The sequence below is a fragment of the Saccostrea cucullata genome, unplaced genomic scaffold (assembly GCF_032062105.1).
Source record: "Saccostrea cucullata isolate Sc308-1 unplaced genomic scaffold, CSIRO_AGI_Scuc_v1 ctg23, whole genome shotgun sequence".
Classification (NCBI taxonomy): domain Eukaryota; kingdom Metazoa; phylum Mollusca; class Bivalvia; order Ostreida; family Ostreidae; genus Saccostrea; species Saccostrea cuccullata.
The window spans coordinates 490215-503592 of NW_026932470.1; the positions used below are offsets into that span (position 1 = coordinate 490215).

Consider the following 13378-nt stretch of genomic DNA (forward strand, 5'->3'; position numbering starts at 1 on the left):
AGAAGAAGATTTTTTAATGACCCAACCCTATTTTTGTCTTTTCTTGATTATCTCCCCTTGCGAGGGGATATGTCCCTTCATTTTAACAATTTAAATTCCCCTTCACCCAAACATGCTTTGTAATAAGTTTGGTTAAAATTGGCCCAGTGGTTCTTGAGAAGAAGTCGAAAATGTGAAAAGTTTACAGACGGACAGACAGACGGACAGACGGACGGACAGACAGACGGACGGACGGACGACGGACAAAATGTGATCAGAAAAGCTCACTTGAGCCTTCGGCTCAGGTGAGCTAAAAACTTTAAAATTTATGTCACTGTGCAGTTCATTCATTCATAAATTACAAGTCAGTATTTTAATTGATAGTATTGCAGAGTTGGTAGCTTGGCACTTGATTGTACACAATGTCTAGAGTCCTTCCAGTTTCTGTGTTTCTTGTTTAAGCTCATGTCGTATTCTCTGTAGGTCTTCTTCAGCCATTTCCCGTGTGATGTCCGTTCCTAGTGGTATTTTGCCTTCAAGTGCATCACTGCATCTCTTTTCTTGTAATTTTAATGCATCAATATTTGCTTGAATATCAAGGTCATTATCTTCCTTAAAATACATGTAAATCATTAACACTAAAAAACTTCCACTGAAGGATTGGAATAGGATTCTTTTGCTTTTTTCTTTACGGTACTTTTGTACTAATTTTTCCATCGTATTTGTTTTATCCTTCGGGGTACGTTGGGAGGATGAAGAGAAGGGGTGACTGAATAATCTGAAATATAAAGTTAAAACAAGATGTGTTTTTGAAACACTATGCCCCCGCTGGTAACACAATTCTGGAATGGGACGTAAACTGAAGTGGTATACACTTATTCTTGACAGTGCAATATCTATGGGAGAGGTTAAAGTTGACAACAGACACACAAACAGACAGACAGGACATTTTCTCAATTGCATGTCCAACTCTAAAGGTCAAGGTCAAAAGGACAAAAGTGTTGGTAACCAAAGTAAGGTCTTGTTACAAAAATACACCTGTGAAATAGCAAAGCCCTACCTCTGACTGTTCAAAAGTTATGACCAAGGTAAAAGTTTCTAAAAAGTGGGTCAAACTCTACGGTCAATGTCAAAAGGTAAAAAATATTTATACCCACTTGTCACAATGAATACACCGGTGAAGTATGAAAGCCCTAGCTCCAACTGTTCAAAAGTTATGCCCAAGGTTAAAGTTTGGTATTTTTTTGGTAAAAAAAGATTTAACTCCAAGGTTTGCTCCAGTGTTAACTCGGGCAAACAAAATTACAATATTTTGTAGTTTTATTTTGTCAAATTTTAATTTCTGTCCTCTTGTATGGCACTTCTGCTCCAAGAAAAATACCAAGAAAATTGAGAAAATTCAAGAAAGAGCTTTACGTTTTATTTATGAAGATTTGGAGAGTAGCTATGAGTCATTATTACTTAAGGCAAAATTACCATCATTAGAGATTAGAAGGATGCGTAGCATGGCTCTGGAATGTTTTACGATTTTACATGACCTTTCTCCTAGATGTCTGTCAGACTTAGTGAGTTTTAAGAAAGCGACATACAAATTTAGATATTCAAACATTTTAGAAATACCAAAAGTGAGAACTACATCATATGGCAAAATGTCTTTTAGATATGCAGCACCAGTTTTATGGAACTCCTTACCTGACCATTTTAAATGTCAAACCAATTTTTTACAGTTTAAATCTATGATTGCCTCTTGGAGCGGTAAGGACTGTGAGTGTACAGCCTGCTCCACTAGGTAAGTTGTGTCCTTTTTGTTTGTGTGTCTGTGCATGTGTGTCAGTTTTTCTTTTCTTTTTTTTTCCTGTTATGTTCCTTTTATGTTTCTGTCTATGTACTGTTCGCATGTTTGTAATGTGACTTATGTATGTATACCTGTTGCTTTCTCTATGCATCTGTGCTGTATTGTTTATGTGTCTGTACATGTGTGTTTTTATATGTATCTTTAACTGATGATGTCCTTTAAATTAGACTGTGTGCTGTATTGTTGCAAGTAATTCTATGTTTATATAGTGCTGCATGTTTTCATTGTTTTACTGTTATGTATATGTTAAACATGTCAGTCAAAAGCTCATTAGAGCTTGTGTTACTTTTTAACTACCATACTGACTTTAAATAAAGCTTATCTTATCTTATCTTTAAGGTCAAGGTGAAGAGGTCAAACTTGATGGTACCCAATGAAAGGTCATATCACAAGGAACACACCTGTGAAATATGAAAGCCATAGCCCCACCCACTCAAAAGTTATGGACAAGATTAAAGTTTTTGCTAACAAACAGTAGACAGACAGACAGAATGACAGGGCAAAAGCTATATACCCTGGAAACTTCGTTTATGGGGGCAAAAAACAATAGGACATTATATAAGTATATCTTTCTTAAGATAAACTGAAACATCATAATTTATGTATTAACTATTTACATTCAAATAGACAGATAAAATGCACAAAAACATTTTCAATCAGAAACAAGGTATTTTTGTGAAACACTGATGCCCTGTATAGCAGCTTATGGTGAAGTTTTTTAAATGCAAGTCAAAATCCAAGGTCATAATTGTTGGTATCCAGAGAAAGGTCTTATCAAAAGGAATACATCTTGGACTTTCATATTACATATGTGTATCTCCTGTGACAAGACCTCTCTAAATGCACTATGATTTTTGACTCTGTAATCTTGACCTTGAAGTTTGACCTACTTTTATAAAATTTTAACGACTTTAAATTGGCCCAAACTTTTGATGAGAAGAGATAGGGCTTTCATACTAAATATCTGTGTTACTTGTGACAAGACCTTTCTAAATACTCTATGATTTTGACCCTGTGACCTTAACCTGGAGGTTTGACCTACCACGGTACTTTTCATAAAGTTTAATCTTCGCCATAACTTTTGGATGAGAAGATTTAGATGATTTTTAGGCTTTCACCTTTTAATGTACATTACCTGTGACAAGACCTTTCTAAAAACACTATGACATTTGACCCCCATGACCTTGACCTTGACCTCTACATCTGACCTGCTTTTCAAAAATGGTATATTTTTCCTTACAACTTTTGAAAGAGAAGAGATATAGGGCTTTCATATTTTTTGACATGTGTATTACCTGTGACAAGATATTTCTGAGCATGCTATGATTTCTGACACCTTTACCATGACCTCCATGTTTGACCTGATTGTGATGATAGGGCATTCCCATTTGACACAATATGCCATAAATAATGACATCTCACCCACATGGATGCCTAAAGTGGGGGACCACATTTCTTTGAATTTGCTTCTTTAACTCGATCATGGTTGCTCAATGTCTTTGTCTATTTTTGTTTATAATTTTACAAAAAAAAAAAAAAAAAAAAAAAAATAAAAAAAATAACGTTTTTGTGAAAAACTGCATATAAATAGATTTATCAAGCTATTTTGAATAGCTTAATAAGGAGACTGTGTTTGGACCACATTACATCAAGGAATCGGCATTTTTATCAATAAACTAAAATAAAGTCAAAATCAGTGAAAACTTAGCCATGAGCTTAGCGAAGCGGCTTCGTCAGCGAAGCTCATGGCTAATTTTTTTACTGATTTTGACTTTATTTTTAGTTTATTGATAAAACTGCCGACTCCTGTTGATTACATTTATCATTTGTCAACAAATTATATCTAATTTCATGTCTTTCTCGAGTTTCTAAGACTCCTTGACTGAAAATAATACTATACCTTTGAAAATGACTTTTGAAACATGATCTTCTAACGGATAATATAAATAGTTTATATCCAAGATGACATTTGTTATTCAACATCGTGTTCTGTAAAGTGAAAGTGAAAGTGAAACAAAAAAATCGGGTTGTCTAATATACGGAGAGATAAAATAAGGCAAATACATAGACTTATGTCTATGGCCAATAGAAACAAATTTACATACTTATAGTAATTAATTTGATTTGCAATAATAATAGCTAATAGAGTTTTAAAATACTTAGATGGTTGTATCTGAAAAAAAAAATTTATAAGTTGACATTATGGAAAATGAAACTTTCATTAAATGCGTTACCCCTCTTACAGTACAGTCAAACCTTTTCATCTCGAACTCGCTAGAGTTGAGAAGACGTTTATTCATAATAACGAGTTATTAACTTATGAATGAACCGTTGCAGTAAAAGAGTATATATTTTTTTTATACAACAGATTCTTTAAATTGCGTTTTAATAAATCGTTATAATAAAAGTTTACTAATGGGCTGAAGAGAAATAGAAATTAAGTTATTTCCACCCTGACAATTTAATTGGTACAAAGTCCCAAATTTGCATTTATTTTCATTTAATATAGTTTTAATTAACTTATTATTGCAAAAAATGTATACGTTCCCATTTTTTTTAAAGATGGGAGACATGAATAAACTAGATGTATTTCGGGGGTATTATATAGGCTTTAAAAAAAGTCCACATTTTTAGTAAACAGTATTACAGAATTATGTAAAAACAGTTTTAAATGCATAATTCTAATGCTGAAAGTTTCAAAATACTTTTAACTTATAAGATATTTTTTTTGAATTGTCTATATTATGAAAACTATCTTACATTAGAAGTACAATAAAGAAATATAAATACCTGAATTATTGAAGATATATGAGAGGGAATAACTGACCATGTCAAATTGTAAAGATTGAATAATTGATTAAAAAGAAAGATATGCGTTTTTAAAATACTTGTACTTTCCAATAATTATCATTACACCCATTGAAAAGCACTCTTCCACAAAATGAAAAAAAATATGTACATGATGTACATAAAAGGAGGGTGAAAATGTTTAACGATGTATCGAGCATTTAAAAAATAATTGGGGATTTCAAATAGAGGCAAATCTTCCACTGAGATAAGGAACCAAACACATCTTTTATTTCCAAACAACACATAATACTTCTGTCCGATTTCTCCTATATATGTATATATATATTATAATTTTAGAGAATTTCAGAAATTCACCGAACCACACGCTTCTGGAAAAATTAAAAAGTTTAACCCCCCACCCACCCCCACTCCGCGAAATTAAGTGAAAATTTACCAATGAAATATATGGAGACGAACTAAAAAGTCAGTTAACTTGATAAGACAATGTTTATTGTGAAAGCAATATCATTATTTTGAAACGGGCCTTCTGCTCTCTGTATGTTTGATGCCAAGCTTTTGAGCTTGGTGTGCTTTTAAAAAAATTAAACGAAAATGAAAAAAAAAAAACCAGGATATTTATTGCTACTGTCTGTTTCTTTCAAATATATGTAGTTATGTACAATGAAAAATGTGTTTTTATGCTTTATGAAAATAAAAGAAGATGAAAAATGTTGTAAATCGACGCATTTGTGATAGTTTACGGCAAATATCAAGTCCGTAGCAACGGTTTTATTAGTTTATTATTATTTTATTATTGGGCGGAGGGGGATCAAATATAAAAAGTACAAATTAAAAACAAAAACGAAACTGACCAAAAAGTCGGGGCACCACCCCTAATAATCTAACAAACAACAAAACATAAAAACTTCCATTTATTGTCAAAATCCTGGAACTTGCCAGTGCTCGACCTAACAGCAATAAAAATCTAGGGGCCAGCTAACATCTAAAAAGAAATATTTACTACGGCAAAATACTGTGTAAGTAAAAAGCCCCCCCCCCTCCCCCTTGACGTTCAAGTGGCCCTGACAATACACTAGTCAAAAAGAACGGAACGAATGCCATGTACACATGACTACATATATATGAAACAGACTATAGGAATACATCCTGTTTTCTGCAATTTTTATTCATAAAACGGTTCCACCCCATAAATTTTTAATATACGCAACATGTTTTGAATTTAGATAGCAATATCTTCAGTAGGGTTGATCTACATTTATTTAAGGACATTGAATGTTCTTCTCGGTGCAAGAGTTGGAGAACAACTAGAAAGCTAACAAAGTATTGTTCAAAATTAACATAACATGAGAACAACTAGAAACCTAACAAACTATTTTTAAAAATTAACATTGAACTTAATATTGATTATAAAGGTACATTTCTAATACATATATGTACTGATGTAGACCTTAACAATGTATTCAGTTTGAGAGTGCATGTGAATTACATTTACACAACAAGAGTGTTTGAATGCATGTAAAATTTTAAGTAAATGAGATCATATGAAAAGGGGTTAGGATACTGACATACTTTACAATATGATCTCTTTTATTTCTTAAAAAAAAAAAAAAAAACAAAAAACAAACATTGCCGTTTATTAGTCAGTTATCATTATACCTCTACATACATTATTTCTTTATACTTTTTTTAACTTTGAAATTCTAACTTTAATTTTGCTTTTTCAAATCTCGACTTTTTTAACTTTAAATTTGGTGATTCCAACTTTAAAGTTGTTTAATCTTGACTTTTCCAATTTTAAAGTTGGTTATTCCAAATAAATCTTGGCTTTTTCAACCTTAAGGACCATAATTCCGAATTTGATTTTTGTTTTCTTAACTTTAATTTAAGATATTCCCTTTTCCTTCTGTTTACCACGTTTCCCTCAACACTGGGAACACTACCGCATTTTAAGAAACAAAGTAATTGATGAAATTAGAGCTTCACGAGATAGACTCAACCAAAAACTTTCAGACCAAATAGATAAATCTATACCCCCTGGAAAATGGTGGAGAATAGTTAAATCTTTATCCAAACAAAATAATAAAAGCAAACCACCACCACCTTTAAAGTCCTCAAATTATACATACTTTCATCCTATTGAAAAAGCTAACTTACTCAATGAATATTTTGCTGGAGTTTCAACCCTTTACAATGAACCTGAGGTACCATTACATGGACCGGGACCACCATTGAACTTTTCACTTGATGATTTTGTTATCACAGAGCAGGAAGTATTGGATCAGCTCCAAGTTATAAATGTTACTAAACCTCCAGGTCCTGACTGTATGTCACCTTTGATTCTTAAAAATATAACTAACTCGATAGTAAAACCCCTTACCAAACTATACAATTATTCACTTACTACTGGGCAACTTCCAGACATTTGGAAAAATTCACAAATTACTCCCATCTATAAGAATAAAGGAAGTGCACAAGATGTTAATAATTATCGGCCAATATCAATAACCTCAGTTGTATGTAAAACCTTAGAAAAAATCATATTCAAGCACTTGTATAATTATTGTCTTGAAAATAATTTAATTAATAAATATCAATCTGGATTTCAACCAGGTGATTCCACAACTAATCAGTTATTAGAAATATATCACACAATAATATCTAGTCTTGATAAAGGTAAAGATATTAGATTTGTCTTTTGTGACATTTCAAAAGCATTTGATAGAGTATGGCATAAAGGTATCCTTTATAAACTAAAATATTATGGTATATCAGAACAAATTGTTAATTGGATTGAGAATTACTTGTCTGATAGAACTCAAAAAGTAGTTCTTGATGGCTTTTCATCAACTACTAGAGCTACCAATTCAGGTGTCCCTCAAGGGTCAGTCCTTGGTCCCTTTTTATTCTTATTGTATATTAATGACATATCTGAAAAATTATCATGTCCTGTAAGGCTTTTTGCAGATGACACCTCTCTTTATGTCATAGTTGATGATGATATTATTAATTCTGCAAACATATTAACTAAGGATCTTGGACAAATAAGACAGTGGTCTAATATATGGGCAGTAGAATTCAATCCTTGTAAAACAGTCAATCTAGATTTTAGCAGAAAAAATATTTGCCATCCAAAAATTAAGTTTGGTGAAGATGGGCCCACTATTAAAAATGTTGAAACACATACTCATTTAGGAATAAGATTTCAACAAGATGGTAATTGGAGATCCCACATACTTGATATTCATGCTAAAGCATGTAATCGCTTAAATATCTTAAGAATGTTAAAACACACACTTAAGAGGGATGCTTTGATAAAAATATATTTTGCTTTTATTCGTCCTGTTCTTGAATATTCAGATATTGTATGGGATAATTGTACAGAAAGAGATGCAAAATTACTTGAAGATGTTCAAGTTGCAGCTGCACGAATAATAACCGGTTTAAGAATCAATTCATCAAGATCAAAGCTTTATGAAGAGCTTGGTTGGGATACTCTTGAAATAAGAAGAAAAATACATAAACTAGTGTTATTTTATAAAATAGTGTATGGATTAGCACCCCAGTATTTGCAAGATTTATTACAACAATGCATTCTTCCAGATAATTCTTATCCCTTAAGGAATCAGGACAATCTTACATTTCATATTCCACAAGCCAAAACAACTTCATTCATGAAAAGTTTCCTCCCTTCAACTATAAGACTTTGGAATAATTTACCATTTAATATCCGAAACCTTTCTTCACTTACATCATTCAAGACTGCCATAAAGAATATATACTGCATAAAACCTAAGAAATATTACAATTATGGAAGTCGTAAAATGAATATATTGCATAGTCAGTTGCGAAATAATGCTAGTAATTTAAATGCTGACTTATTTAATCATTTTTTAAAGGAAGATAAAAGTTGTGACATGTGCGGGTTTAATTCAGAAACATCATATCACTATTTTATGAATTGTCCAAAATACTGTATGCAAAGACAGAACCTAATACAAAACTTTAATACTTTGCAATTACCAATGCCTTTATGTTTACAACTTATTCTAAATGGAGACAGTAATCTTACATACAACCAAAATATTGCAATATTTAAACTTGTTCAAGAATTTATTGCAACTACAAAGAGATTTGCATGATATTCTATCTGCTTTTGTTTTTCAATTGTCAAATCACAGAACCAAAACCTATTTATGTTTTTTTATTCATTTTTTTTTTAATTTATACAATTATTAATATAATTGCCAGTCATATATGTTAAAATATAAATTCAAATTATATTATCAGCTCATATATTTCTCTTTTTATTTGTTCTCCTTAATATGCCTTGTCAAGATACATTTCTACTGAATATATGCATGTATATATTTATATTTTTCAATGTTATATTAATAATATTTACTTGTACATGTATGATTTTGACCTTGTATTGTGGAAAGGACTTATATAGGCAGTGCCTGCTGTCCAATCCAATTATGTTTATCATAATAAAATATTGTTTAAATCTAAAAAAATCCCTCTTTATTTTGAATTATTACCAACTTAAATAAAGCAAAATCAATACACTGAAATAGATTGAACAATTAATCTGTTAATTATTTTTTACCTTGATCTTCCCTACGACATATATATATATATATATATATATATATATATATATATATATATATATATATATATATATATATAAAACATATAACGTACATAAAAAAAGTTGGTGTAACCATCTTTAAAGTTGCAATTATCAACTTCAAAGTTGGAAAAGCCAAGATTCAAGTTGGAATTAAGGTTGACAGGCACGAATAGGCTTCCGTAATTTCTTGAGTCTTGGCTGTTCCATCAATTTAAACGTACAGTGACATACGTATTTCATCTACTAAACCCTACATTTAATGATTAGTTTTTTAGACCCAAATATAAACTTAAAATGTTATTCTTTATTTGATTGTATGGGAATTAAGACTGCATCTATTGAAACAAAAATGTTTACGCGGTTCATGCATTTTCCCCTGCCGCAGCTGTAACATTAATTCCCGTGTTAAGGTATTCAATCCCTAATAGGAACAAATTCAATGATATTGAATACATAACAGATATATAGGCATTGAATACTCGGTTTATTTAGACATGATTCCCATTTATTACTATTAGTATGTATAGTGGGATGTGTTCTAATCTATGACCTTGAAATTTGGTAAGAGTTATCTCCCCTTTTTTAATTAATGAAAAAAAAAAATCAATTTTAAAAAAAAATTAGACGGTAAAAAATTGTTTTCAATTGTCATTCTATCTTTAATGTTTCAATGCATCTTTCCATCGCAGGATTTATTGATATTCAAATTATTTAAATTTTTATTTTGAAAAAAAAAAAAAAAACGCTTTTCCCAAATTAGACTTCAATGCAATCTTTGTTAATTACCTACTGCTTCATTAATGAAAGTTTTAAAACTTTCTCGCGGACAAACCTTTTCCACTATAAGATACTTTAACATAATATCAGAGTATTACGTACTGGACGGACATTTAAGGGTAAAGAATTTGGTCCCACTAGGGATGGAAATCCTTAATGCGCTAATGTATTTGTAAATGATAGTCATCACTAAATTGATATTCATTATGGATTTAAACCTGGCATCCTTGAGTCCATCAGAAACAGCGACTTTAAACTTACTATAGTCTTTAAAAAGGGATTTGGAGAATGCGTCAAATATTTATTTCAAATAGAAATACTTACCTTTTGTAGAATTTGATACTCTAAAAAGTACAAATCATTAGATATTAAAAAAAATCAGATCTGATTGAAACGAATATATTTTCTTTGATTTCTATTTTGCCATAAAGACGCCCACTGTTTTTAAAATCATCGCAATGTTGCTATTGTCGTAATGTGCTCATTGCGCAGATATAGCTCCTAATTTAAATTTTGTTTTTTTTTCTGGCTAATTTAATAATAAAATAACTTTCCTTTTATTTTATTTTGTTGTATTACGCCTACTATTTCTGCATGATAGTATCTTAATGGAGACATTTTTATTAAAATACCATAATGTGCTCCACCATGACTTTTCAAATCTCGCTTTTCCAGTTTGGATAGTTTCATAATAGAATCTCTTTACCTGTACTTTTGTTTTTGAAATTTGGTGACAGATCTTTTTTAGGACGAAATTCGGTTAAATGCTTTGATCTTCAAGAAATTTGAAAACATCTCCTAGGGACCCAGTGAGGACTTTACATCAAGGAAACATGAAAAAATACTTATCAAACAATCTAAAAATTTAATCGATACATCAGAAGAGGAATTTAATTTGTACTACAATTTGTACCCCCGAAATAAAATTAAAAAAGTGTATAATTCAAATACCTAAAGTATGGAGAAGGTTGTTTTTCGTTGATAATTGAAGTTTTAAAATATTTTTATTTCCGAAGTTTTGAATTGTATTTCTGATATTTTTGTTTTGTTTTCATTCCCGACATTTTTAAATTTTCATATCTATTATTTATTTCTTTACATTTCCGGAATTTTTGGAGGATAACTTTGCAGTAATTTAAAATTAACCAAGAAGGAGAATGTAAAAAATTAATAAAATATAGACAACCACTTTTTCCAATGAAATAACGTTACAATACACTGTGTATATATGAAGGACTAGGTCTAGTTAAATCATTTGCATGAATTCAAAGAAAATGCAGTTTTTGTTCTCTAAATATAATACATGTCAGGAAAGTCCACAATTCCGTTTTCATTGCGGGTGAAACGGGTTGAAAATTGAGCGGTTCCTAATTTTTTTTTACCTAAACTACTACATGTACATGTATATAGATTGTAATTAGGCATTTTGAATTGTTGTATAATGAAACCAAAATGTGTTGGTTTTAGACCCTAGCCCCATGAAAAATGAGCTGCATCATGGAAATTTTCATCAAAATTTTAAAGAAAACAATTTCCTCCCATTTCTTTGGGATTTTCAGTGTTTGCAAGCTTTTCAAAATGATATAGTATCTTCCAGTTGGCAAATCCTTTGTATTTTTTTTATTGTGCATAAAATGTAGAAATATCAAGATGGAAAGTCAATAAAACAACAAAAATCGGGGGCAGAACAAATAAGGACCTCTAAAATGTCAAAGTTCTGATCAAGTGCTATGGAGGAGAAAACATCCCGTGTCGACCGGCCATATTAGTCGTGTAATCCTTATCAAGAGTAGGTAGAAAATCCTTTGGTGAAGTAATGGTCCAGCAATTGGTAAGTTAAACATTAGTTAGCAATTGACTTAATAATGAAATGTACCTGCTTCCTGTTCGTTGTATCTTCCACGGAACTTGCGAAATGATGACTTTAAACGAGACTGTTTACATTTGTGTTTCATCATCTTATATGCCAATAGCTTCTTTCGCTTTAGAAATTGTTTGTTCCTAGACCACACTCTTCTGTTTCGAATCAACGGATAGATATAACCACAAGCCGGTGATAAGGGTATATTGCTTCAACTTATGTAGGTCATCATTTAGTAAGTCCTATGGTCGATACAATGACCTTGTCAGCAAATACAATTTATCATTGAGTCAAATACTGACTGACGTTTTTCATACTAATTGTTAGTCCATTATTTATACACTAAATTTACGACGGATTTTCCCGTTATTTCCAAAACATGACAAGGAGCACACGGCGGGTGTGAGCGGTCGGCAGGGGATGCTCACTCCTCCATGGCACCTGATTCCACCTTTGATGATCTGGAGGTACACGTTTGGTCTGCTCCTATTTTGTATTGTTTTATAGACTTTTGATCTTGAATACTTTTCGTTATCTCTATATGTTTCATTAAAAACATAAATTTAAAAAAAAATTGGCAGTTTGCCTTTCATGAGTTTTCATGAAAGGGTTTAAATTTTCAAAAGGAGCCACATTTGTATTTAGATTAACATTATGAAAAAGTTTCTCTGATATTTTCCTATATTTTGCAATGAAATAAGAAATGTTTTTTCATCTTCTATCGATCCATCTTTACATAAAACAATAATGTTCTTGTAGCGGTTCTAAAACGGCATGTTTCTATTCGTAGCGGAAGGATACCACGTCTAATCTTAGCCATTATGGAGCTTTCTTGTTTTTTCATGTCCATCTTTTTAAAGTTCCATTTCAAACTTATTTTTAAAAGTCATAAATGTTCTCAATTTAGGTAACGACAATATTTTTCAATTTACATTCTTCTTTGCAAAAATTTACATTTGGTTTGATTTAATTATAAATGACATATAGATATACGGAGGTAATCAAATGAGTTTTCATATTTAATTTGTATAGAGTTCCTTTCATTTGTGAACACCATGCCATGTTCCATTATTTTGAAAACTCCCTAAGAAAACTTTATTGGTGAGTCTTTCATCGTTGAAACAGCTTAGGTCGAGTAACAGGCCGAAGCAAGTATTTTCTCTTCCTATGTGTAAGTTTTTGAATAAATAACAAACAACGAGAAGTTTGTTTCGATGAAATTCTAAAACTAGACAAATATTGTAAATCAGAAGCTAAGGCATCTTTGTTATATCTTTTTGATACTTGTATGTACAATCAAAATGTTTTAACAAATAAATTTATTTAATATTATTCATTTGAAATATGTGGAGATAACAAACAGTATTGGAGCTCAAGACTCGATATATAAATGAGTCAGATGACATGGTAAGTAAATTTACGAGTTTTATTGAAAAAGTAGCCTTCAGGCTTCTTATTTTCT

General features: G+C 31.1%; 1 protein-coding gene across 1 annotated transcript; it reads right to left on the bottom strand.

The window, feature by feature from the left end:
* Positions 1-290: 290 nt before the first annotated feature.
* LOC134235211 (uncharacterized) lies at positions 291-3848 on the bottom strand. The gene is made up of 2 exons (XM_062717348.1): positions 3735-3848; positions 291-757 (listed from the first exon to the last, which is right to left on the bottom strand). The coding sequence occupies exons 1-2, from the start codon at positions 3815-3817 to the stop codon at positions 406-408; spliced, it is 435 nt and encodes a 144-aa protein (XP_062573332.1). The 5' UTR covers positions 3818-3848; the 3' UTR covers positions 291-405.
* Between the last annotated feature and the right edge of the window lie 9530 nt (positions 3849-13378).